The 22,432-nt window shown below is 36.5% G+C and overlaps 3 protein-coding genes across 5 annotated transcripts; all 3 read right to left on the bottom strand.

Annotated features, from left to right (window-relative positions):
• Positions 1–46: 46 nt before the first annotated feature.
• Positions 47–4,807, bottom strand: LOC121745067 (DDB1- and CUL4-associated factor 13-like). The gene is made up of 17 exons (XM_042138833.1): positions 4,679–4,807; positions 4,509–4,598; positions 4,290–4,401; positions 4,072–4,099; positions 3,726–3,824; positions 3,567–3,633; positions 3,433–3,467; positions 3,225–3,299; positions 3,048–3,143; positions 2,772–2,835; positions 2,597–2,650; positions 2,031–2,116; positions 1,857–1,917; positions 1,700–1,764; positions 1,378–1,483; positions 1,044–1,132; positions 47–547 (listed from the first exon to the last, which is right to left on the bottom strand). Exons 1-17 carry the CDS (start codon positions 4,742–4,744, stop codon positions 385–387), a joined length of 1,356 nt encoding a protein of 451 aa, XP_041994767.1. The 5' UTR covers positions 4,745–4,807; the 3' UTR covers positions 47–384.
• A 707-nt stretch (positions 4,808–5,514) lies between these two features.
• LOC121745200 (26S proteasome non-ATPase regulatory subunit 2 homolog A-like) lies at positions 5,515–14,871 on the bottom strand. The gene is made up of 25 exons (XM_042139007.1): positions 14,547–14,871; positions 14,322–14,422; positions 13,702–13,822; positions 13,547–13,606; positions 12,391–12,458; positions 11,833–11,875; positions 11,117–11,182; positions 10,886–10,924; positions 10,716–10,798; positions 10,202–10,316; positions 9,950–10,024; positions 9,155–9,313; positions 8,831–8,938; positions 8,636–8,740; positions 8,413–8,553; positions 8,157–8,261; positions 7,861–8,082; positions 7,572–7,685; positions 7,278–7,493; positions 6,863–6,922; positions 6,654–6,767; positions 6,482–6,567; positions 6,239–6,347; positions 5,925–6,103; positions 5,515–5,851 (listed from the first exon to the last, which is right to left on the bottom strand). Exons 1-25 carry the CDS (start codon positions 14,655–14,657, stop codon positions 5,776–5,778), a joined length of 2,676 nt encoding a protein of 891 aa, XP_041994941.1. The 5' UTR covers positions 14,658–14,871; the 3' UTR covers positions 5,515–5,775.
• Positions 14,872–16,303: 1,432 nt separating this feature from the next.
• On the bottom strand, positions 16,304–20,917 carry LOC121743341 (probable transcription factor GLK1). 3 transcript variants are annotated; one of them, XM_042136626.1, is made up of 8 exons: positions 20,605–20,917; positions 20,376–20,458; positions 18,923–19,246; positions 18,485–18,625; positions 17,960–18,292; positions 17,841–17,888; positions 17,598–17,696; positions 16,304–16,847 (listed from the first exon to the last, which is right to left on the bottom strand). In XM_042136626.1, exons 3-8 carry the CDS (start codon positions 19,232–19,234, stop codon positions 16,698–16,700), a joined length of 1,083 nt encoding a protein of 360 aa, XP_041992560.1. In that variant the 5' UTR covers positions 19,235–19,246; positions 20,376–20,458; positions 20,605–20,917; the 3' UTR covers positions 16,304–16,697. The 3 variants fall into 3 exon arrangements, with proteins under 3 accessions (XP_041992560.1, XP_041992559.1, XP_041992558.1); XM_042136625.1 differs by having other exon boundaries at positions 17,571–17,696; positions 20,524–20,901; XM_042136624.1 differs by having other exon boundaries at positions 17,571–17,696; positions 20,605–20,901.
• Between the last annotated feature and the right edge of the window lie 1,515 nt (positions 20,918–22,432).

Below are 22,432 nucleotides of genomic sequence, written 5' to 3'. Positions count from 1 at the left end.
TGCCGGCTCGTCCACTACTGTGGATGCTCTAAATAAGTGGTCGAAGTATTCAATTCCAGACAATAATCAACTATACTTCATTCAGTTTGTCACATTAGCAAAATCTTGTTATATAACCGTAAACATCGTAAGTATAATAAATATTCAAGTATATAAAAAAATATATGAACCTAGATGACTCAGAACAATGTATTCTACAGATCGAGTGAAAAAAGATGGATCAAAATTTTACTTGAGGCGTTGGTGTTCACCATGTATAAGATTATAAGCTCATCTGATAGACATGTTACACTGTATGATAATTTCCGAATGGGCTCGAAAATTTCCAGCATAGAGAGGATCTTTTCCCCATCAAATCCACATGTGAAGCATCGCACCAAGAAATCATTCGACTTCTTTGATGATTCTTCTTTTACGCAATGGCTTGTTGATGATACTGCCCGGGGCGCTGTGAGCTCTCCTCCTCTCGTCTTTCTTTCTCTGGGCATCAGTCATGATGCGCCGCAGAGAAGCTGCTTTATAGATTGGCTTGGGCAAGTGCCTGTGCCTGCAGCATCACAATTAAGGATATAATAAGTGTCAAGTGAGATGCTAACAGAAGAGAGACGGGTAATACGTATAGTTGGATGTGAGGCCAATAGTTCTACAATGGATGTAAGGAAGGAAGACACAAATATGAACACAGAATCCATTTCTTTTTCCATCTTTCTCACAGCCCCATGTCTATTTAGATAAGTGCGATAATAGTGAACAGACAAGTTTGTACATAGCCCTGATTGAATGACCATCAACTAGTATGGGGTAGGGCATCTTCGATGCAGATCATATAGGAGTATCATTTTACTACAGCAATTCTTGTATCGATTTTGAGAAGAAAAGTGCATGGTAGAGTGTCTGGAAGAGAGCAAGTGTATGACTGTCCTACACTTTAAAATACAAAAGGAAGAGTTTTCACCTCTTCAAAATAATGTGACTCTATTAGAACCAACCACAAACTATAGTTCTACACAAAACTTGCAGATATTTAATAAAATTGAATGTACCTGACTATGCGCTTGACCTCAGGAAGATGCTTGTAGCGATTCTTAACAGCCTCCAAGTATTCATGGTTTTTAAGCTCTCTCGGCAAAAGCTGCAGGCACACAAATGATTAAGCTTAATATTTAGTAGAAACAGCTTCTGGCTTGCAGGATTAACCAAAAGACGCCCAGTTTTGACTACATGAACCAACAATTTAGTTTAGTTCATCTATTTTAGTCAATGACCATTACTATCAGGTCTTAAGCTACAGAAACCAAACATGCCATAGACATTATAGCGTCCAGAAAATAAATTAAATATTAAAAGTTGTAAATGAATTAAGGAAGAGATTTATACAACTCCCAGTTGCTCAGATGCTTTGGCCTTCCAAAGTCGAAGGTTTGTGTCATCACTACCGGAGATAATATAGCTTCCGTCATTGCTGAACTTAACACAAAAGACCCTATAGATAAGGAAAAGTAAACACATTAGACACATCTACGTTATAAACAGGTATACAGTCCGACATGGTATGAAGCCAGAAGCATAAATCCTAGCCACTAATTGAGTTTGTCATTTAAGGAACCAAATCATAGTTTATAGTTAATGATAGAATTATGCCAGAAAACACAGTAATTTTATAAGGATAGAAACATTAGTAGTTCTCAATGTCATTAACCTTTGCATTCTCTTAGTATGATATATTTCTCGGCTGTGACCGCCATTATATTGGAATATTCTGACCTGCAAAGTGCATTCGGGACATTAAAAGATGCGTCTCGGAAAGAACATATAATCATTCAGAAAGTAATATAGGTGAGAAACAGAATTCTTACAGTTCTATCATAAGATCCAGTTACAAACTCGCGGCCAGTTGGTGAATAATCAATATCCATTCTGTGTATGAGCCATGAAAAGTTAGGAAAGCAAAATGTGTGAACTGTATATTAGAACACAACCTCAAATTAGTACGACTCTTAAGAAATTAGTAGCTGAGACTTGAGACGTACACTGCAGAAACATGATCTCGGTGCACACATCTTGCCTCATTCATTTTTCGAACATCATAACTATAGCAATTGCAATCTTCATTTGCCTGAATTGACATGATATTTTAATTTATGATCATAGCAGTTCAAAATGTATAGTTTCACACCACGGAAGGAATCAAGGAAAACAAGCTCAGTTTTTAATGCAGTATTCCCACCAAATTTTACATGCTTATAAAAGATTTAATAATATATGCACTGCAATTAAGTGCATATATCAATAGCATTTCTTCTACTATTGCCAAGTTATATTAGAAATTGATATAAATGAAACCAGATGAAACATATGAAGCCAGCATTCTAATGCAGCATGAGAAGATACAACCAGCAGGTCGTAAAGAACAAAGTCCAAACGAAGTCAATAGGTAAAGAGTGGATCTCCCACCCAGGTATAAAACACACTTCTTTGTTTCTCCTGAACTTTTAGCTGCTAGTGATTCAAATTTACAAAGCCTTTCTTATTTTCCAACTGAGCATCCAAAGAAAACAGGAGAAAAGGAAGACAAGTAGTTGCAGAAATAGCTTACAGCTGTAAAGTTCATAGGCTCCATTGGGTTCCATGCTATGGAATTTGTTTTTGTCTGTGGAAGAAGAGACGAAACCAAAAATATTTTAGCTCCAGCAAGTTCTATACATGGATATGTCATGTAATAAACAAAAAGGATTGCTCTCATACTGATAAAATAAATTCATTTCTCTAACCTGCATAATAATCTTTCTTGCAGGAGAAGAAAGCCGTAAATCATATATAGTAATGCTTCGATCACTGCAATTGCAAAGGTGAAAATTATTAATATAGCTACCTAAAATCACATGCCAATCTTGTCAAAACTTAGCCTGTGTGAACATTGCATGGTCGATAACTATGAATACAATACTTTTCATGCATGAATAGTGACTTATACACCACAGGGAAGTTAGTTAGAGAGCACATTACAGATATCTGAATAAAATACTGCAGTCCTGAAAAATGCAGACCTGCCTGATGTTGCTAATACATTTGGTTCTCCTGGATTAAACCGCACAGATATAGCTGTATCTTTGCCCCATTCAAAAGTGTTGATTGGCTGAGACCTGATTGTGAAAGAAAGATAATATGTTGGAACCTAATGCATTTTCAAATAACAAAACATACATATGAAGGCATTTAAAAACCTGTTGTGGTTCCATATGTCTACTTGAGCTCCAGCTGTGGCAAAAAGTTCCCCATTCTCTTGGTGATCAACACCCCTGAGAGAGAATAATACACGACGGAGACAAAAAGTGTTTTATACCAAGAGTGTTATGAAGCAAAACCAGATTATGTTATGCATAGTTGTTTAGTCAAACATATGACATTTCATGTAAAACAAATCAAATTTACCAGAAGGCACTTTTCCAAACATAGGTTGCTAGTGGCTGCCAGAAAACCAAATCCAAATGCACTTGTTTAGGTAAATAGAAGATCAGCTGGTATTTGAACTGAGATGATAGAAAAGATAAATAACAAATATTAACCTTGGCTTCGTTATCCGATGAATCATCTTGGGCGTGAGAAGGAAGGGGAACATTCCAGAGCCTGACACTGAAAAGTGAAGAACCAATCCAACATTGTATAAGAATTCCCATCTAATCCAAAAATTGAACAGTTTTAGACATTCAGATATAAAGCCTTACGTGGAATCAGTCCCACATGAAACAAGAACACGACCATCTGTTGATGCTGTCAGACCCCGTACAGCCCCTTGGTGACCAGGAAACTGGCATACTGTCTGCCTGGTGGCACATCAAATATACATTTTCAGGGCATAAACAACTAAAAGTATCAGCCATCTGCAACTAATATGTAAAGGTTTCTCTTAAGCATCCTACAAATGCACTTGACCAAATGTTACACTTGAGAGATTGGTAGATCTACATGCTATGAATACATATACGGAAAGAAAAGGAAATCTAAATAGACAATAGTTATCCCAAGATCAGTTAATATATGAAGCAAGTCAGAGGCTGTTGTTTGTATTACCTAGTAGCCAAATCCCACAGACGAATATCTGTAGACAGAAACAAAGTAGGAGTGTTAGTTTCTAATAAAAACACAACTCATCACTCAAGAAAATGCTTAAACACCATTTTCCACCTTCAAACAACAAATCAACCGATAACAATCTTCATCTTTAATTTGCGTCATTCCATTGTATTACAACATATCAAAATACATAGAAAGTTGCAACAAAACCATACCTCCATCCATAGACCCCGAAAAAAGCCACTTCAAATTAGCTGGGTTCTTAGCCATTGCCGAGACCGCATCAATGTGCCCATCCATGGCCCCAATGAAAGGACGTGCAAATATCTATGCAACAAAAGAGCGCACAGAGCCATTTACTCATCTAATCCTAAAATTGAGCTGCAAATATTTATTAAAAATTGTAACACCCAAATATCAGAGGAGGGAGCCACCTTATCTAATTTAGCTGCATTAAGAGCGCGAACATACTCGACTGCTTTCTCTTGGGTGCGAAGGGTAGGATCAAAGTTGCGGAACACCCTCTGCAAAAAAAACCCCAAAAATATCAATTTGAGCCCCTCAAAAAAATTGGCATCAGGAAAAGCGCTGAGATGGAGAAAACCTGAAGGTCCTGACTTCGTTCTCGGGTGAATTCATCGGTAGAGCGAGAAATTACTTTCACCTTCATTGTGTGAAGTGCGTCTGTAATTGTGGGGTGTGGGAAGTGGAAGCTCAAAAACCCTAGAGACAATCTAATTAATTACTAGAGTAGTTGATTATGTAAATGGTCAGAATTTTGTTGATTAAAAATTCTACTGTTAATTAAGTTTTACTAATCTTCTATATTAAAATAAAATAATTTTAATCCATTTAAAATCAATTCTAATAAAATAACTAATTTTTCCTCATGTTAATTTAGTTTCTTTTTTTCCTTCTTGCTAAATTAGAGTGAAATTCATAAAGTGTTCATGAACTACATCATTTTAGTTTCTTTTTTGCCTTCTGCTAAATTAGAGTGACTACCAATCTCTGGATTAAAATATAATCACAATATCAATTTTCATTTTTTGGACTTTTTGGAATCAAGTATTTTAGATTTATGATTATGGAATTTAGAATATAATCACAAGGTTCTTTTTCACTTGACATTTAGGACCAAGTATTTAATAGACTAGAATATTTTATTAGGTACTCTTACGTGATATGATAAGATATTTACGTTCCTATAACATTTAAATTTATTTATTTTTGTACTTTGACAGAACACCCTGGAATCTATCATCTTTTACAATCCAAGATTTTCGCTGTGCCGGAATATTTCTAAAGCTCTTCATTAAATTGGAATTCTATTAACACCCATTAACAAAAAAAAAGAAATTTTCCGATTTTTGATACATAAGATAAGAGGTTGTAAGTTGCAAGTGACTATTCACACACGCATACATAAGAAATCATATATGGAGAGAACATGTATATAATCTATTAAACACTAAGCTGAAATTAAGTTACAGTGTGTGTAAATATTCAAAAATGGTGTACTTAGTATAAAACCATCCAGCATTAAATATATGAAACAAAAAGTAGCACAAAATCGCACCCTATTGCCATTTTGCTCATCCAGACTTCTTACCAGACACGCGGGGTCCTGCACCCCGTGCGAGGTTAAACGAGGTAATAGGCAACGTTGAACCATTGCCACCCTATTTAGGATAGTCAGTATCAACTCTCTTCGTTGTAGTCTGGATTCTCTTTCAAGATGACAAAGCCCTCGAGAATGGGCGAAAGGGGAATATACCTGCAAAAGCATCCGACGTTAGTGTGCAGTTCAGGTAGAGGACGAAATAAGAAAAATATAGATGAAATTTTACTTCTCAGTTGCAAGCTCTGCTCTGTCACCAGCGGCCAGAAGGACGGGAGTTGAGTGGGTCTGGAAACCGGTTATGGTCTTGGGTCGACCTGCTTGGCCAACGACATCAACAGCTTGGCCAACACGGACGGGTACAGAGAGAGGCTTCAAGTTCTCATCCACGGTCAGCAGCATTCTTGGCTGTAGGTGAGTGAGACAGACGCTTCGTTTAGAAAAATAGCATAGTAATGCAGAGGAAGGGGAAGAACAGAGAAGAATGGGACCAAAAAGAATACAAAGCAGTTATTGGTTCGGATCCATCATTATTCAGAATACCTGCATGGCTAGAACGAGGAAGTATAGAACGTAATGATATTTCCCCAAGATTATAGCCTTCATATCGAGACATGCGTGCAGCATAACCACAAGTCCAGCAAGTGCAGTCCTGGTAGAAGGCGTAAAACGGAGCCAAGATTATTATCTTCCAATATAGTAATTAAACTAGGCCTATTTCAGGCTCTAGAGAATGATCAAAAATCAAAATTAGCCAGCATATAGAATTTTCGATATGTAACTTACGGTGACAGGAGAGCACGTTCAGAATGATAAGGAGAAAGAGTCAACAACCCTTTGCCAAGATGAACAAGACCTTGAGCAATGCGGACCTGCATTTTAGAATCTATAATATATATACTTGCATTTCGACGTGTAAAAAAGGATAATTGTTCAAACAGTCGGATTGAGCCCATACACAAAAAAGAAGGCTAGCATCTTTATAATAATAGCTTGACAGATTGCGAAGCATTCCAGCTATTCTGGCATTGTTGGTTCCAGCACCAATCAAACCCAATGAAATCATGGCAGCCTGTAACATCAAGAAGGTATGCGTATTTAGAAACAAAGATTTAGCACACAGAATGTGAATTATCAAGGAATAATGAACAGGCTGATTAATATAACCATTGCAACTTCCGAGTCTGTATCATGACTGAGCCTGCTTAATGTGTCCATGACATTGACCTGCCCAAAAGCAACCACCAAATAAATTTGACAAGTAGATAACAATACAAGCACTAACAGGAAGTCTAGGAAGACTGGTTCTTCTAGATGAAACTTCCCGGACAATCGTAAGATTCATTTCAGAAATTGCTTCCATAAAACAAATTTATCGATAATGGTTAGTCCACATCATAAACATATTTGCATTCTTGCACTATAAGTTCAGTAACTATTGCTGATGCTATCATATACAAGTGGTCAAGCAACAATAACCCATTAGTTCATTTTCTAGGGTTGAAAGCAGCGGATGCATACAAACATTTCTAATAAGAGCATAGAATTCCATCCTTGAGTTTTTACACCAAGAGCATATTACCTTAGGATTAGATATACAAAGGAGACCAAGTGCCAATGGAACAGCCCTTCTAATATTCTGCTCCCCGTACTGCAAAAGATGCTCCAGTGAACGAATGGCCATCTCAAGCCCGAGTTCTTCAGCCATCGCTACCATAGCAATTCCTAGAACAGCTGGCCCCTGGTAGGATTCTCCCTTCTCAAGATGTTGTGCGCACTGACCCAGGAAGTGTTGCACCTGTGATAAACACAATTTGGTAAAATAATAGACATTGGAGCAAAGTTCATCCTCAGTCCAACATTAAGAATTTGTTACCTTTAGAACATTTCCCGTTCCTGCATATGCACAAGATAGCAGGGTCATGTCACAGTGTTTCCTAATTTTTTCATTAAATGTCTTTGAAACCTCAGCTGTAGCTTCAACACTTTCCTGTCAAATGTAGAGATAAAATATTAGCAAGTATAAAAGGAACATTGAAGAAGACAGAACAAGAAGCTTTCTGGTTTTATACAGAAAGGCCCCTAATGATAATTAAGTTTTATTAATTGGAAGGCTAAGAGGCACGGGGTGGCTAATTTTAAGCACGGAGGGAGATAATGATTACCTGCTTCCCTAAGAAAAGCAGACCGAGGCCCAAAGGCAAGAAACTAGCTAAGGGATCCCCCAGTTCTGCCTCACTTCGTTCCATCAATGCAAGTACAATGTTCTGGGCAACATCTTCATTACAAGAACCCACGTATACTAGGCCCAACGCAATAGCAGCAAATGCAATCACATCAACAGATGATCTTCCATCTAGGAGGAGGGGCATTAGTATGCTACGTATCTGATAATGTTATAAAAATTAGATAAACTATTGGTCAACCAATTTGAATGAAAAGTGAGAGAAGGAAAACCCACTTGCTCATTTTGAGAACCTGCATATGCAAGACCTAGACCCATTATTGCAACTATTTTAATCGAAGCATCTTCTTTCTCCACATACTCCGCCAATAGTGCCAATGCCTGAGAAAGTATATAACACTTTAGAGCTCAGGAATAAATCAAATTACACATTATAGTAGCACAGTGGTCTTAAATTAACGCTAAATACATATGTATTTCTTCAATTTCGTTTGGAGAAGATTTTGTATTGCAAAAATTCTTTACAACTTACAGGATCACAATCACTCTGGACGTTACAGTTTATAATCCCAACTCCCAGTAATGCACCAGATACGACATGAGTGTCAGGACTGTGGAAATACTTGTCCAGTTGTGCAAGTCCAGAATCAATATCCCAAAGCATAATCATGCCCTAGAGTAGTTCAAACAGAATGATTAGCCGGCCAAATGAGAAAATATAAAAAGAAAGTGCGCAATGCAGAGTAGAGGCACACCAGACTTGCTGTAGCACTGGCTTTCCCGTGTTCCTTATTCTTGAAGAGCCAGCTTGACGAAGAACCACCACTAGATGCTTCAGCTGGAACTGTCATCAACTTATCCTTCACAGGCGAAAGGGAACACCACACTCAGCATAAAAGAAACATAGGAAAATATTCCCTTGCGATTAGCACATGCAATCTTGTACGAACCTGACCAAAACCAGCATTTACAAATGCGTTAACAAATGTTGCTGCCAAATTCTGCCTGGCAGAATCAACAGTTCCTCCACCACTACCACGGCCTTCGATTAGATGTGCCTGCCAATCCAACATAAAAAAATTTAGAAACAAACAAATTATTTTGAGCATTACGTTCATCTTGAAGGAACTATATGGAAAATAAATAAAACAATAGCACCAGCATGGGGTATGCCCATATTAATATTGGATGTTTATTGACAAGTCAAGAATAAATGCATGATGCATGATGCAAAAATCATAGCTAACAGAACATCAATGCTAAAGTGAGTCTACCTTATATATATCCTCAGGAGATTTGGGCTCCATGACTTCAATATCACGAGCAAGTGTTAGATAGCCTCCACTCAATCTGGTATTGTTGATGATTTCTTGCAAAGCATACCTTTCTCCATCGTCTGCAATAATGCTTTCAGTAAGTTCAAAAGAAACGCCCTGCACATGACAGTACCATTAGCACAGTGTATCTGAATGGGAAGAAATTCAGGTGAGACTAAATGCAAAACAGTGCTTCTCTCTTAGGATAACAAGAGTAACAAGATTACATTTTTGGGCATTGACATAAATTTATGGCAGTGAGTGCAATCTGAGAAATTCATGCACTATTAAGGATATGTATTGACAATGAAATAAAATCAAGCAAGTGGGGCACCAAACTATTATCAACTAGACTCTCCATCCTCCATACCAAACTTCAGTGTGGCCACCATAATGGCAAAAGAAAAGTATCCTTGCTGGACATGATCAAACGAACCACCTTACAAAGGAATCATAACAAAACTAAACTTACATGGCGATAGCTTGTATGACAAAATATGTGCACTACCACCACGGAACAATATGCATTCTATTGGCAGAGCCCTACAAGCTATCTGATTGGACACTACTTATCCAAATATTAGAAAGAAGAATACAAGATGTGAACTCAATCTGTACACCCATTTAACCGAGACAACACCAAAACAGCATTACAGAAAGGTAAAAAAAACCTAAATGGGATTGGGGAAAGAGAAAGGGGAAGTTTTGATGGCAGCATAATCGGGTTGTAAGACCAAATTCAAGATAACTTACATGGCGAGCCAGGATGAAGCAAAACTGCTGCCTTTTCAGAGGATCTTTACAACGCTGGAAAAGATCACTCACATACTGCAATGGTGCACCCAGTCAACATAACGAATGCCGAAATCCGATAGAGTTTTCTCCACTAAATGTGTTAAGCATATCATATTAGGATTTTCATTTCGTAACAAAAATAACGTTACTAAGCTTGATCCCAATAATTTTTTATTTGCTACCATATCTCATAAATACAGAAGTACGAACCTGGAAGTTATCAAGATACAACGCAATCTGCAGTGCTCTTGGATACTCTTCGAATTTCATATAGATAGAATGTGCAATATCCAAAACTAACATGTCATCTGGTCCGGGAAGATATCTGGAAATTTTCGATATGCAGCATTGCGATGAGCAAACATCACCATATTAGAGTAATTAGCTATCAAAAGGAAGAGACGGTTGTCTGCTGTACTAACTTATGAGGTCATCTGATGCAGAATTTCATTGGAATCTTTTTCAAATTAAAAGCAGCAATGTTAACGAGTGAAATTTAGCTATCAGAACTCAGCTACCAAACAATACACCCATATATCATACTTATTCTAAAATATAGGTAGTAATAATGGACAAGTGCGACTTATGAATTAACTCCACCATCAGGAGAAATAAGACAGTTCTGTGTAACCTTGATTCCATTGACAACATAACAACACCCTGGCATTAACATACAGAATTAACAAAACCAAAAGCCAAGCTATAGGCATGCCAACACACTTACTTTGCTGAACTAGTAAGATACAGGCATGTCCGTTTATAGTTTGCACTATCGACATGTTCCACTAGCAGATCAAGATCTTCAACCTGATAGTAAATAGGCCAAACTTCTAGTCACATATAAAGTGTTTAGAAGTAGCATAAAAAATCCATCATAGAAGATGGTTACAATACCTCCATAAGAAGATCGACTGCCTCAGGCTCAGCATTATGCTGCAAATACATAAAATTTCCATGCTTAGATACATATCACAAGAGCGAGAACCATATACGAAGGCATCATGTTAATAAATGTACATCTCCATGTTTTCTAGATTGATGAACTGTCTACCCCAGCCAAAGTCCTCTAACTTACCATGCTATGCATTAATTGTTTCACAGCGGGTAAAAAGTTAAGCAGTATACCTTCATATGGAACGCAACAATTTGGACCACCAGGACCATTAAATCATGTATTGGGGCTTCTTCGATCTGTAATACATGGATATTTAGAAGGTATGGAAAATGTTTAGCATTCCAAATTGATATATTCATCAGAACGTATATATGTGGGTATACAAAAATATCAAAAGGCTTTGTAAAATACAGAAATAGTAAATGTTTCATCTCAGATTCAATTACTATACATGGAAAGTGATAGTATCACATTATATCCATTAACTATCAACATTTTAATGCATTAACCATATTTGTTGACTACATGTAATGTAGATCATACTCCGTATGTCCCAAACTAGTATGCAATAATTACTGTATTTGGTCTTCGATTCTACCCTAAAAGCATACCACTACCCGTTTAAGAACCTGGCTTTAGACTCTACTTGACGTTTCAAGTTTACAAGCACTCTTACCAAAAACTTTTCTACATAGTGGGACCCTTGAAATACCATTTATCAACTCAAATACATCTACCAACCATTTTCTTCTAACTTTGGGCAACTCAAATGTTGCATGCTATTGGGGAAGGGGGACTGAGGGAGTATATGTTACTTTATGTACTAAAGAAAATTGGTAACCAATTTAGAATCAATTTGCGATTATAATTTTGAGATGCAAAGGAAGAAAATCAAATTTTTTGCAAGCAATAAGCATTTCCTCAAATCATGTGTAGAAGTTCTAACCTGTCGTTTTGAATACTCTTGAGAAATTTCCCCAGCCAAGTTCCTGCAACACATTCGTAACTTCAGACTAAACTCATACACAATTTTCGGGATCATACTCAACTAGTATATAAGAAAAATAACAACCTCAAACCAAATTGAATTTATAGTTAATACACACACACACACACACACACATATATATATATATATATATATATATATAATCATTGACAGTAAATGGTAATATGCTCTACATGTCTCATGTAAATATAATCCAGAAGAGTTACAGTTGGAATGCAATAAATAAACTGTGCCAGAAGATATGCGTTATGGTCCATTATGAAAAGATTAAGAAATTGGTGATTAAGAAATGTCCCAAATGAATCCAATGAACTTCTAATTTACAAATGAAGATTATCATACCCCATACTCACATAAAATCTTTAGCAGCAGTATAAATGAGCATTCTGACGGGGGATTAAATAATTATGTAAAATGCACTAGTTGAAATTTCTGTTATCATGCAGGAGAATCATCGCTTGTTATATAATAAGAACAAGAGGTGTCAATCCTCACCTGACATACTCATGTCCCCATGAACCAATATCACCATCAGAACCAAGTAGTCTGTATTTCAAGCTCTCCTGAAATTAATGAATTTGAAATGATGGTTACACAGAAGAATGCAATGAATCAGACATTTCAATTAGAAAGATATGATAGGTGATTAAACATTTTCAGGCTACCTCTAGGAGCATTATTTTAGACATAAGGTTCTTTCAAGGACTCGACCCAAGCTTAGTCAAGTTATATTCCTACTACCATCCAAGAATTTGAAAATTAATCTAAAATTCATAAATTGTCACTAGTTACTTTTGGCTCTTCTCTCAGTATGAAATTGGGAATTCAAAATAAGTCTCTGTAATTTCTTTGGTTAAAATTCACAACACTCTACACCAACATACAGAAAAGATTATATACGTTCTCCGTCCCACAAAAATATGCACTATTTCCTTTTTAGTCCGTCCCACAAGAATATGCATTTTCTAATTTTGGAAAGTCTTTTCTCTCTAATGAGGTGGGATGCATTCCCCACTAACAATACTTTAATTACTTTTTCTCTCTACCTCTCTCTTCTTTACCAATTTTACATTAAAACTCGTGCCGTCCCCAAAGTGCATATTCTTTGGGGACGGAGGGAGTATTATGTAATTTTCATAAAGAATGAGGCAGTGGCCATATCCAACAAATAAAACATTTCTGACAATGATGACACTCATGAGTAGAATCAACCAGAGCTAATTTGAGATTCTTCTGAGCATCCAATATGTAATAATAGAGCTTACAAAAGTACTTCAATTCCAAAATGAATTTGATTTACAGCTTCTGTAGCTAAAAAGAAGCGGTAAAGATTCTTCACTAGCTCTAGCTTAAATAGTTCTGGCTCCCAAATGTAACTAAAAGTAAATATGCTGTTCATTTGTTCAATAAGAACCTCAGCTTGAGGTTTAAGCCAAGCACTAACCAAAATTAACTGAACAATGGACTATGGAGTTTGATCAGAAATGGAGGAATAAAACAGCAGTCATAACAACAAATAGAATAATTTAGTCTTTTAGAGGTTCCAGAAGCTTGCCAGAGGGACAATAAGTGACACCAAAGACAGGCACTAAGATGCTGGAAAACGAACCATACACTATTTATATTGCACCAAATAATAAATACTACATACTCTTTCTCCTTCAGGGGACATTGTCAAGGCCAAAACAGAGAGTATGTCTGCAAGCAGTTTCTGAAGGAGTAAACAAAGTCAGAAGATAAATAAAAGGAGAGGAGGTGAGCTGTGAGCAAGAAAGAGGAAAAAAAAGCAAAATCAATAATTATCACCTTCAGATCTGAATCAGACATTTTCTCATAGTGTGCTTGTAGAGTTCCATAATGAGGCCGTAAGAACTTCAGTGGCTTGGGCACTGAAGTCATAGAGCTGGTCGCAGTACGAATTTCTTGCCTAGATAAGAAAATTAACTATAAGCATCCACAAACAACTTGTACTATGCTGAAGCAAAACTCAGTTCATGGAAATGTTACAAAGTGTGAACTAGGGGCAGAAACAAAAGCGAGTTTTGCATACTTTAAGGTTTGCATGGTTAATACTAGAAGAAAGGCAAGTTGTAAATCTGAAGCTCATTACCTAAAGCTACCAAATAAAGGATTAATATAATAAAAAACAAACAGCATAAGGCTTTTTTGAAAAGCAAGTAACAGCATAAGCTTATGTATACAGATAAATTAATCCTCAAATATTTGGTAAGGGATTTCTGGTATGCGACTTTGTTGCTGTTCAAACGCCTTGGTTTTTCAGAATAAACATAGAGGTTGATGTCAATCTAACTCAATCGAGAGAAATCCAATTCAATTAGGTAATACACTAAACTGCACCACAGCTAAAAGTTTACAAAATCATCCAGCTAATTTCAATTCTGAATAGATTAACTAAGACCACTCACCGCATGCTCTCTAGTGCAACTTTCTGCAATCCAGGATCTGTATCCTGTGCTCTCTCTACGTACAGCTCCAATTGCTGCTTCAACGCCAAGTCCTCCTCCGACTACAACATAAAATAAAGGGGAGGGGCATGAATCCATGAATTAAGCTTCAAATGTCGATCAAATTTCACCCCCGCACCAAATTCCGAGCTCATTTAAGTGATACAATCATTTCTACAAACTTACAAGATCTTCGTCCTTCTTCTCATCCTTTTTCTTGGGGTCGTTCGCCGGCGACTTAACCGGCGGCTGTCCTTGGGTGGCTCCGCCACTGCTGCTAGGTTCCGCAGGTGCCATGTGTAATGCTAGATGCTAAAAACCTTGAACTGAACAGCGCTCGAGTAAAATACGTGTATCAAGCGAAGATTGTAGAAATCGAACACGCAGATTGCCGATAAATTGATAGAGAAACACAATTTGTGGATCGACACAGCAATCTTGAGCCCTATATAAATGAAATTGAGCTGAACGAAGCCGGGAGTGAGTGTATATGTAACTATAAATAATGAGACAGAAGCTTTCCTTTTCGCCAAGCAAAATGTGAAGTTAGTGTAAAAAGGAGATGCAAAATTGGGCTTCTTACCGACGGCCCAACTTTTACTTTCAAACCAATATTGGGCTTTTGCATTGTGTCTGTATGATTTTATTCCTTTCTTAGGCCAACTCCAACTATTTATGTCAAACTCAAATCCATTTTTACCGTATGAGTTACTCCAAAAAGTAATTTTACTCCAAACTTAAATCCAAAAAGATATTCCATATTTACCTATTCTTTATATTTTTTTAATTATACCTATGTACTTATTTAAATTACATATTAATCCCACAATATTTGATCAATAATTTATGTGAGTTAAATAATTATACAAAATTTTCTTATTAATATATTTATGAATTTAATCTATTTTATATTCAAAAAAATTACACTTACTTTTATAATCAAAATACACTAAACATACTAAATTATTGATACATAATTGTAACGGTAAGCAATAATAACAAGATTATTTGGACAATATTCATTCCTATATTAGTAAATTTATTAGTAATTATTGCAAAAATAAACATATTTTATTATAATATGATAGCCTCAACTTGCTAATTCCAATTTAATTATTTTTCAATGGATAAATGTTTGCAAATTCCACGAAAAAATTATGTGTAAACAACTTTCCTAGTACAACGCTAACCTCATTAACACTATACTCAATATGTGCAAATTATGGCAGACTAATTCAACTATCTCAAAATAATAATAATAAGGACTATTATGCAATATCTCAAAATATTTTACAATAGATACTCAATTTTGGTGTTTACTCTAAATTTTGTGTTGTTTCATTAAAAAAACCCAAAAATGGGTTTGGATATGGCGGGTGGTTGGAGAACTTTTTTACATCAAAAATGTGATTTGGTGTATGGTTGTAGGTGGTCTTATGGAAATCATGAGTCCATGACCATAAGATTGATATGTACAATGTACTCCCTCCTTTCCACCCCATAGAAATAGATTATTTGGAGATGACCCGAATTTTAATGTATAATTAACAAAATAAGATAAAAGTAGTTGAGATAATGTAGAGCATATACTCAATAATGGTGTAAATGATTGAAGTAAAATTACTTTTATGTGTTACACATATAGTCAAAAATGGGTTTAAGTTTGGTAAAAATGATTGAAAATGCCCTTATTTGAGCATTCACAACGGCACAAAAAAAATGGATCGAACATGAGGCGCAACCGAGGGAGAGCATTCACAACATGGGACGAGACCGAGGGAGTGCTGTTGCTTCGGAGTGAAATTATAAACCGTTTTCTCTAACCAAAATTATACTCCGTATCATAAACTAAAGTATGCGATTTTTTTAAAAGATACATACATGCGCACGATCAATTTTGCACCAAATCAAATTTTATCTCTACAGATAATGAAGTGCATAAATTGAGATAAATGTGTGGATCTCAAATCATAAAAAATCAGATAGAATGTGAGAGAAAAACAGAGCAAGGGGGCCCACGCAGTGCATGGTGTCCTCAGTTGAGACTACTGTTGGATTAAAGCCAGTCACAGTGTCCTCATTTACAAATATTTTCACAACATTCGACTTCCATACTTCCACTTATATAGAAAATTCATATGAATCTGGTGCCAAAGATTATGTCACGTCGTCGACGTCGGACACGCGATTCATATAAGAACTTTCGCTGGAGTAGCTCGATTCAACTACATCAGGCAGACAACTAAGAGCGGAGGACTGAGGGGTGGAGGAGACCAGTTATGCACATGGAGATAATTTCCATCTAAGTAACATGGACGAGATCGTACCAACTTCTGGTTAAGCACGGATTGGTGGTATCTTTGATATTCCTTGGCGTTGCAGCTCCACCACGACGCTGTCTGTGGATGGGGGCTTGAGCCCAAGTGGTAGCGGCAGCCATGGCTTTGATAGGACGTCCCCTATAACTGCATCTATGCTCTCTGTAGACTGCCACAACATTTATGACTGTGGAGTCAGAAACATAAGGTAATTCTGACAACATACTTCAAGCTTTTACATCGATTGTAATGCCATGATAGATTCAAACTACATCTAGTTACCACTTTCATGTGACATGGATACAGATTTAGTACGTACGCATCATCTAGTGGTGTTACAAGATTCAAATATAGTGTAAATAGACCAGAGTGTAGATACTTGAGTCTCAATAGTAACAATAATGCTAGGATGACGCAGTTAAAGAACCAAGTCCGATGTTTAGAAGAAATAAGCATCCTCGATTTAAACTTTGTTCATGGGAAGATCCTGGATGGAGGTTGCTAATGATATTATTTCTTTAGTTAAGTTTTACAATCAATCGCTGATTTCTTAATTCTAGTTTAGTTTAGTTTAGTTTTACATTCCACTAAGTTTAGGCTATTTAGTCTTTACATAATAGTACATCATGAGACACTTTTGTTCCTAGTTTTGTCTGTGATCATTAGGTACGTCTAAGTTTTTTGATTACTGCTGGAAACAATTTGTTCACTGGTTAAATTCAGCTCTTACTGGATGTCGGAAAGCTAGAAAGAAACTAACGGCATTAGAACAAAGAGCCAATGAACTGATTCAGGCAAATACTTTTTTCAGCTACCAACTCTGTGACCATCTTAAAATGACTTTTGTAAGAATGTGATGCGAAGTAAAGGGATGAAGAAAAAAAAATCTCACCAGGTGAGGTTCCATTAGTGGTCGTACCGGTTTTTGTCCAGTTAGGCCGATGGGGACACCAATGCTTGGTGCTACTCTGTACATAGAAGAAGGGGGTAGTCCTTGGACCGGTGGAGTTGCAAATGTCTGCATCATTGTTTAGTCAAATGGAAACATATCATCATTTATGTGAATCGACACTTTCAGATTAGACATGAACACGAAAAACCACAGTGATGCCACATTGCCACTGAAAATCAAACAACTAGTAGTATGTTTTTTTGTAGTTACCGGTTGAGGAAAATGAGAGGGATAGTAAGGCATTCCTTGTGCAGGAACCTACATATGAAGAAAGGAGGCATTAGATAAAGAAGAGTAACCACAGAACAATATATAAGTGATGAACTTACATTTTGGTGGTGACAGTTACAGAAAGAAGGGTCCCCAGGTAGAGATGGTGGCGGAGGATGACCAGCACCCCAAGCAGGAGGAGAAGGTGACGAGGCTGGATGACCAGGCCACATATAAACCAACGATTGGTTTGGTGATGGATGACCCCAAACATGGAAGGGTCTAGAACGAGACACTGATGTCACTGGGGGGAACCCCGTGGCGGGTACAGCCCAAGAGTTTGCATCACTCTTGCCTGTGCTCCCTGTGGTTCGGTAAAGCTGCTTCTTTCGGCTCCAGGTTGCTACCTCTGCTTCTCGAGCTAGCATATGTTTCCTATGAGATCGATACTTCTGCATATTAAGAGAAACGCATTTGATTACACATTATTGACAATTAGCCAGAAAAGGTGACAAATATAGGAAATTAGCCAACCAAGTAGGCTAGCCTAGGAAAAAGGAAAACTGTAAACGGAAATGCATCAGGTTTCTGGAAATGTAACAGAAAAGAAGAGATGAGATCAAAAGCATAAGGTATGTGCATACTTGAAGATGGCTGGCAATATTATGGCGAGTAAGACAATCAGTTCCCATAAGCTCAAGAATCTTGGAAGGCACGGCCTTGTCCACGCCAAGCTGTTCAACTGCTTGAACAAACTGTTTGTGCAGCTCAGGTGTCCAATCCACCTATGTGCATAAATTGAGAAGCCAATCAACATCTTCTTTCCAAAAGCCAAATGAATGCAACTCAACCTACTTAACTCACTGGATCCCAACATCATCCTAAACTAATGTTCATAAAACCACTAAACTTAGGATACTGATAGTAAATGTGCCATGTCGCACTCCAAAAGCATGATTATGGAAATTAAGTTGGTAGAAGCAATTTAATATGCATCAGTTTTCCAAATAAGGGAAAAAAATCTTATATCAAGCCTAAACTGTTTGAATATAAGTTAGTTTTTTCAGATTACTTGTAATTACCTTCACTTTCCTCTTCCCTGAAGAACTGTTTGTATGAGCTGATGACTTTCTTCCTTTATCAACTTTTCTGGGATACAGATTAGCCACCAATTTCTCCTTTACACTCACAGTTTCCTCTTCCTGAATTATGCTTGACCCTGAACCATGATTTGAGGCTGATGCCGAGGCAGAAACAGCAGGAGCCTTTTCTTCTTTGATAAGAATATTTCCTTCATCATCTATGTCAACTTTAACAGATCCAGTAGCATTAGAACTCATCTCCGATTCGTCACCAGCACTAGAAGAAATTTGAGCACAAACTTTTCGGTCCATCTCCAAGTCCAGCTGCATAGTTTTGGTGATCCCAACAATAGGTCAGCATTGTCAATCAAATTCCCATTAAAAAAGAAGGTAAGAACTCATTATGTTTCATTGAGAAACTAATTTCATGCTTTTGTCTTTCACGTTTACTCATTGATGGACACAGAGCATTCTGCAGTATCTTATACATCCATAGTAGTTTACACATGAAAAGTGGTATTCCATAATGATGTAGATACTACATTAGTGATAGAAATTTCTACATTACTGCTGATATTATATGCTATTTAAACTAGGTTGCATATCAATTCTCTTTCTGGTAGAAAGATGCTAAAATGCATTAGCTATAAATCAATCTCCTTTTCTCCTATTTTCTGATGTTTTTCCAGTGTCATTGAATTATGAAGAACTGGATCTCAAAAATCTCAATTTGACATTATACGCTTAATTTGATTCCCGTAAACTTTCACAACAAGCACAAGAAGAGCGGATGGCCTAATATCCATTATGAGTTAGAGAAACAAACATTGAATTCATATGTCCTGCCGATTTAAATGACAGGGAGATGTAGTCACAAAAGATAGATGCCAAATCCACAGATTTTCCAATGCACATAATAGCCCTAGAAACACAATATGCATTAGTGAAATCTTTAGTTTCGATATTCTCTTTATATAAGGCCTTTCGAATCCCCATGCGTTCACATCCTTGAAACTCCATTTTAATCCTCCCACAAAGTCCACAACGCTACAGCAAACGAAGTATATGTATGCTGAATAGTAAGAGATAATAATATTATCATAATGTTCCAAAATTATTGGGAAATAATTAGGGACAATTAAAGAGAAGAATATTCACTATATCCTTCCTAGTTATAAGCAAACAACATACACATTGCAATACATCGGTATTTGTCTAATTAAAGCACATAAACGCCTAATATTCTTCTAAATTGCACCTCCTATCAACATTGATAAGCATTAACTGCACAACATTTATTCCATAGAAGTAATTATTGGTACAGAAGCACTAAACTTCAGATAAATAACAACCAATAGAACAACATATTACGCAGCTTCAATTTCAGAATAAACTCAAAATAACACCTCTCTCGCCGGAATGAGCTGCAAAACACAATTAAGGAACTACGAACCTCATGCTCTCAAAGCGTAACTCGCTGCCGTCGAGGATCAGACTCCGCAGCTTCGCCGCCAACTTCTCCGACTTACCGAAACACTAAAATCAGAAAAAACAGTTACCAGATAAGAAGAAGAAGAAGAAGAAGAAGAAACTGCACCGACTTCCACTCCAAATCAAAGGCACTAGACACCGAAGCGTCGTCTGAAATCACGCCACAAAACAATATATAGCTCAAAACTCACGAGATCCTCGCGTTTCTTCCGTCTCCGACAGCATGCGCGCGGACCGGAACGGCGGCAGCTCGAAATCAGCAGCGGCGAACGGTGCTTCCTTGGATCGGCGAGTTGCGATTTCAGCAGAGATCGGTCACGTGCGCGCTAAGTTCGCTGCGCGGCTCTGATCGCCTCCTCCGCTTTTCGTTTCTCTCTCTTTCCTGAGAGCTAACAGTCATTAATGAGTTTTATGAGTGAGTGCCTGCAAAAAAGCTTGTGATCATAACTACGTTATTTGTTTGTGGCTTCCGTTTCTTATTTTCACTTAAAAGATAATTATCATTCATTTTTGCTTTTCCTTTTTTTAGGATAAAAGGTTTAGCAATGAGTGCTTGACTATTTGCCTTCGTATAAATGTTAGCTCATTCACATTAATAGATAAAATTAAATCATATTATACCATAATAAAATTAATCAATTTGAAAATAGTAGATACACATTGACTTATGTCGTTTCGAGAGTATGCATTGATATTTGATAATGTATTTTAAATTTGAATATTAAATTTATTTTATTCGTTTCCTATTATGATACTTATAATCTTCATTTTGCGAATATAACGATATGGCTTTTTACTAGAGAGTGTGAAATGAAAAGTTAAATTAGAGTAGTATATTATAGAATGTCTCATGCATCATTTTGTGTAATTGTATTAACAAAATTAAATACTAGTAGTACGTAATTCAATCGAAATTCGACAAAAAATTACTTTAGATATGAATCATGACTGTAAAAAATGAGGTGATGAGAATAGGATATAGTATGAAATTAATAGATTACATTTGAAAGAACGAGGTCTTAAAGATAATGAAAATAAAGAACTAAAGAGAAAAAACAAAGTAATCAAATGAAACAAATGATTAAGCAATCTTTTAGTGATGATAGCTAGTAGCAAAGAGTACTTTAACAATGCCATAATAATGTTTTAAAATAATTTGCATGAATAAAGTTTTAAAATCATGCAAAGTATGAAAAGCACTTTTTGAGGGTGCAAATCAATAGTGTTTCAAATAGGCGTTCAAACAAATAATTATATAAGGACTAGGAGTTGGCCGCAGGGGCGTAGCGCAGTTGGCAACGGAGGGTCAGATCTTGCTGCAAAGGGCCTGGGTTCAAATCCCACTGCTGTCGTGTAGGCTTCTGGCAGCCAGTGGGTTAAGGTCTCCCCCTTAACAGGCCCCTCACATGATGTCAGGGCAGAGTGTGGGCCGCCAAGGCAATGGAATCGCCTTTTTTTGCTGCAATATAAGGACTAGGAGAATGTACCACCTGAATCTCTTCATGTATATCTAATTCTCGATCGTACTTGTTTTCCACTTTCTGCTATAAATACTGGATAAATAGGTCTTGGAGTATGATATTTGTATAGTTTTTTTTTAACTAAATTGAGGGTTCAAAATTTAATTTACAATGAATAATTTATAATTATATACTATTATAAAATTGAGATTTCAATACAATTTTAGCATACAAAGAACCGGTATATAATTCACATGTGTGAATTTCCACATTCTGTTGTATGCGACAAGAAATATTCATTTCCCCACTGTGAATGATTCAAAATCAAACAACAATACAACTCTTGATTTCATCATTACTCTTTTTAATTTATCTATAAAAAGATTTTTGAAAGACAATCTTCTTTACACTCTAAAGTAAAAGTTTCTTCTGAAAAAATACAATAAAAAGTTACACATCCTTCTTTTTCTATATGTTATACTGTATATATGACTATATGAGACATTTGTTAATATTGTTCTGTTTTTATCTGCAATAACATTAGTTCATGCAAATTTAT

This window comes from Salvia splendens, chromosome 8 (assembly GCF_004379255.2).
Source record: "Salvia splendens isolate huo1 chromosome 8, SspV2, whole genome shotgun sequence".
NCBI lineage: Eukaryota > Viridiplantae > Streptophyta > Magnoliopsida > Lamiales > Lamiaceae > Salvia > Salvia splendens.
Note: the sequence above shows the minus strand (reverse complement) of the source record. Positions and strands in the feature narration are given on the sequence as shown.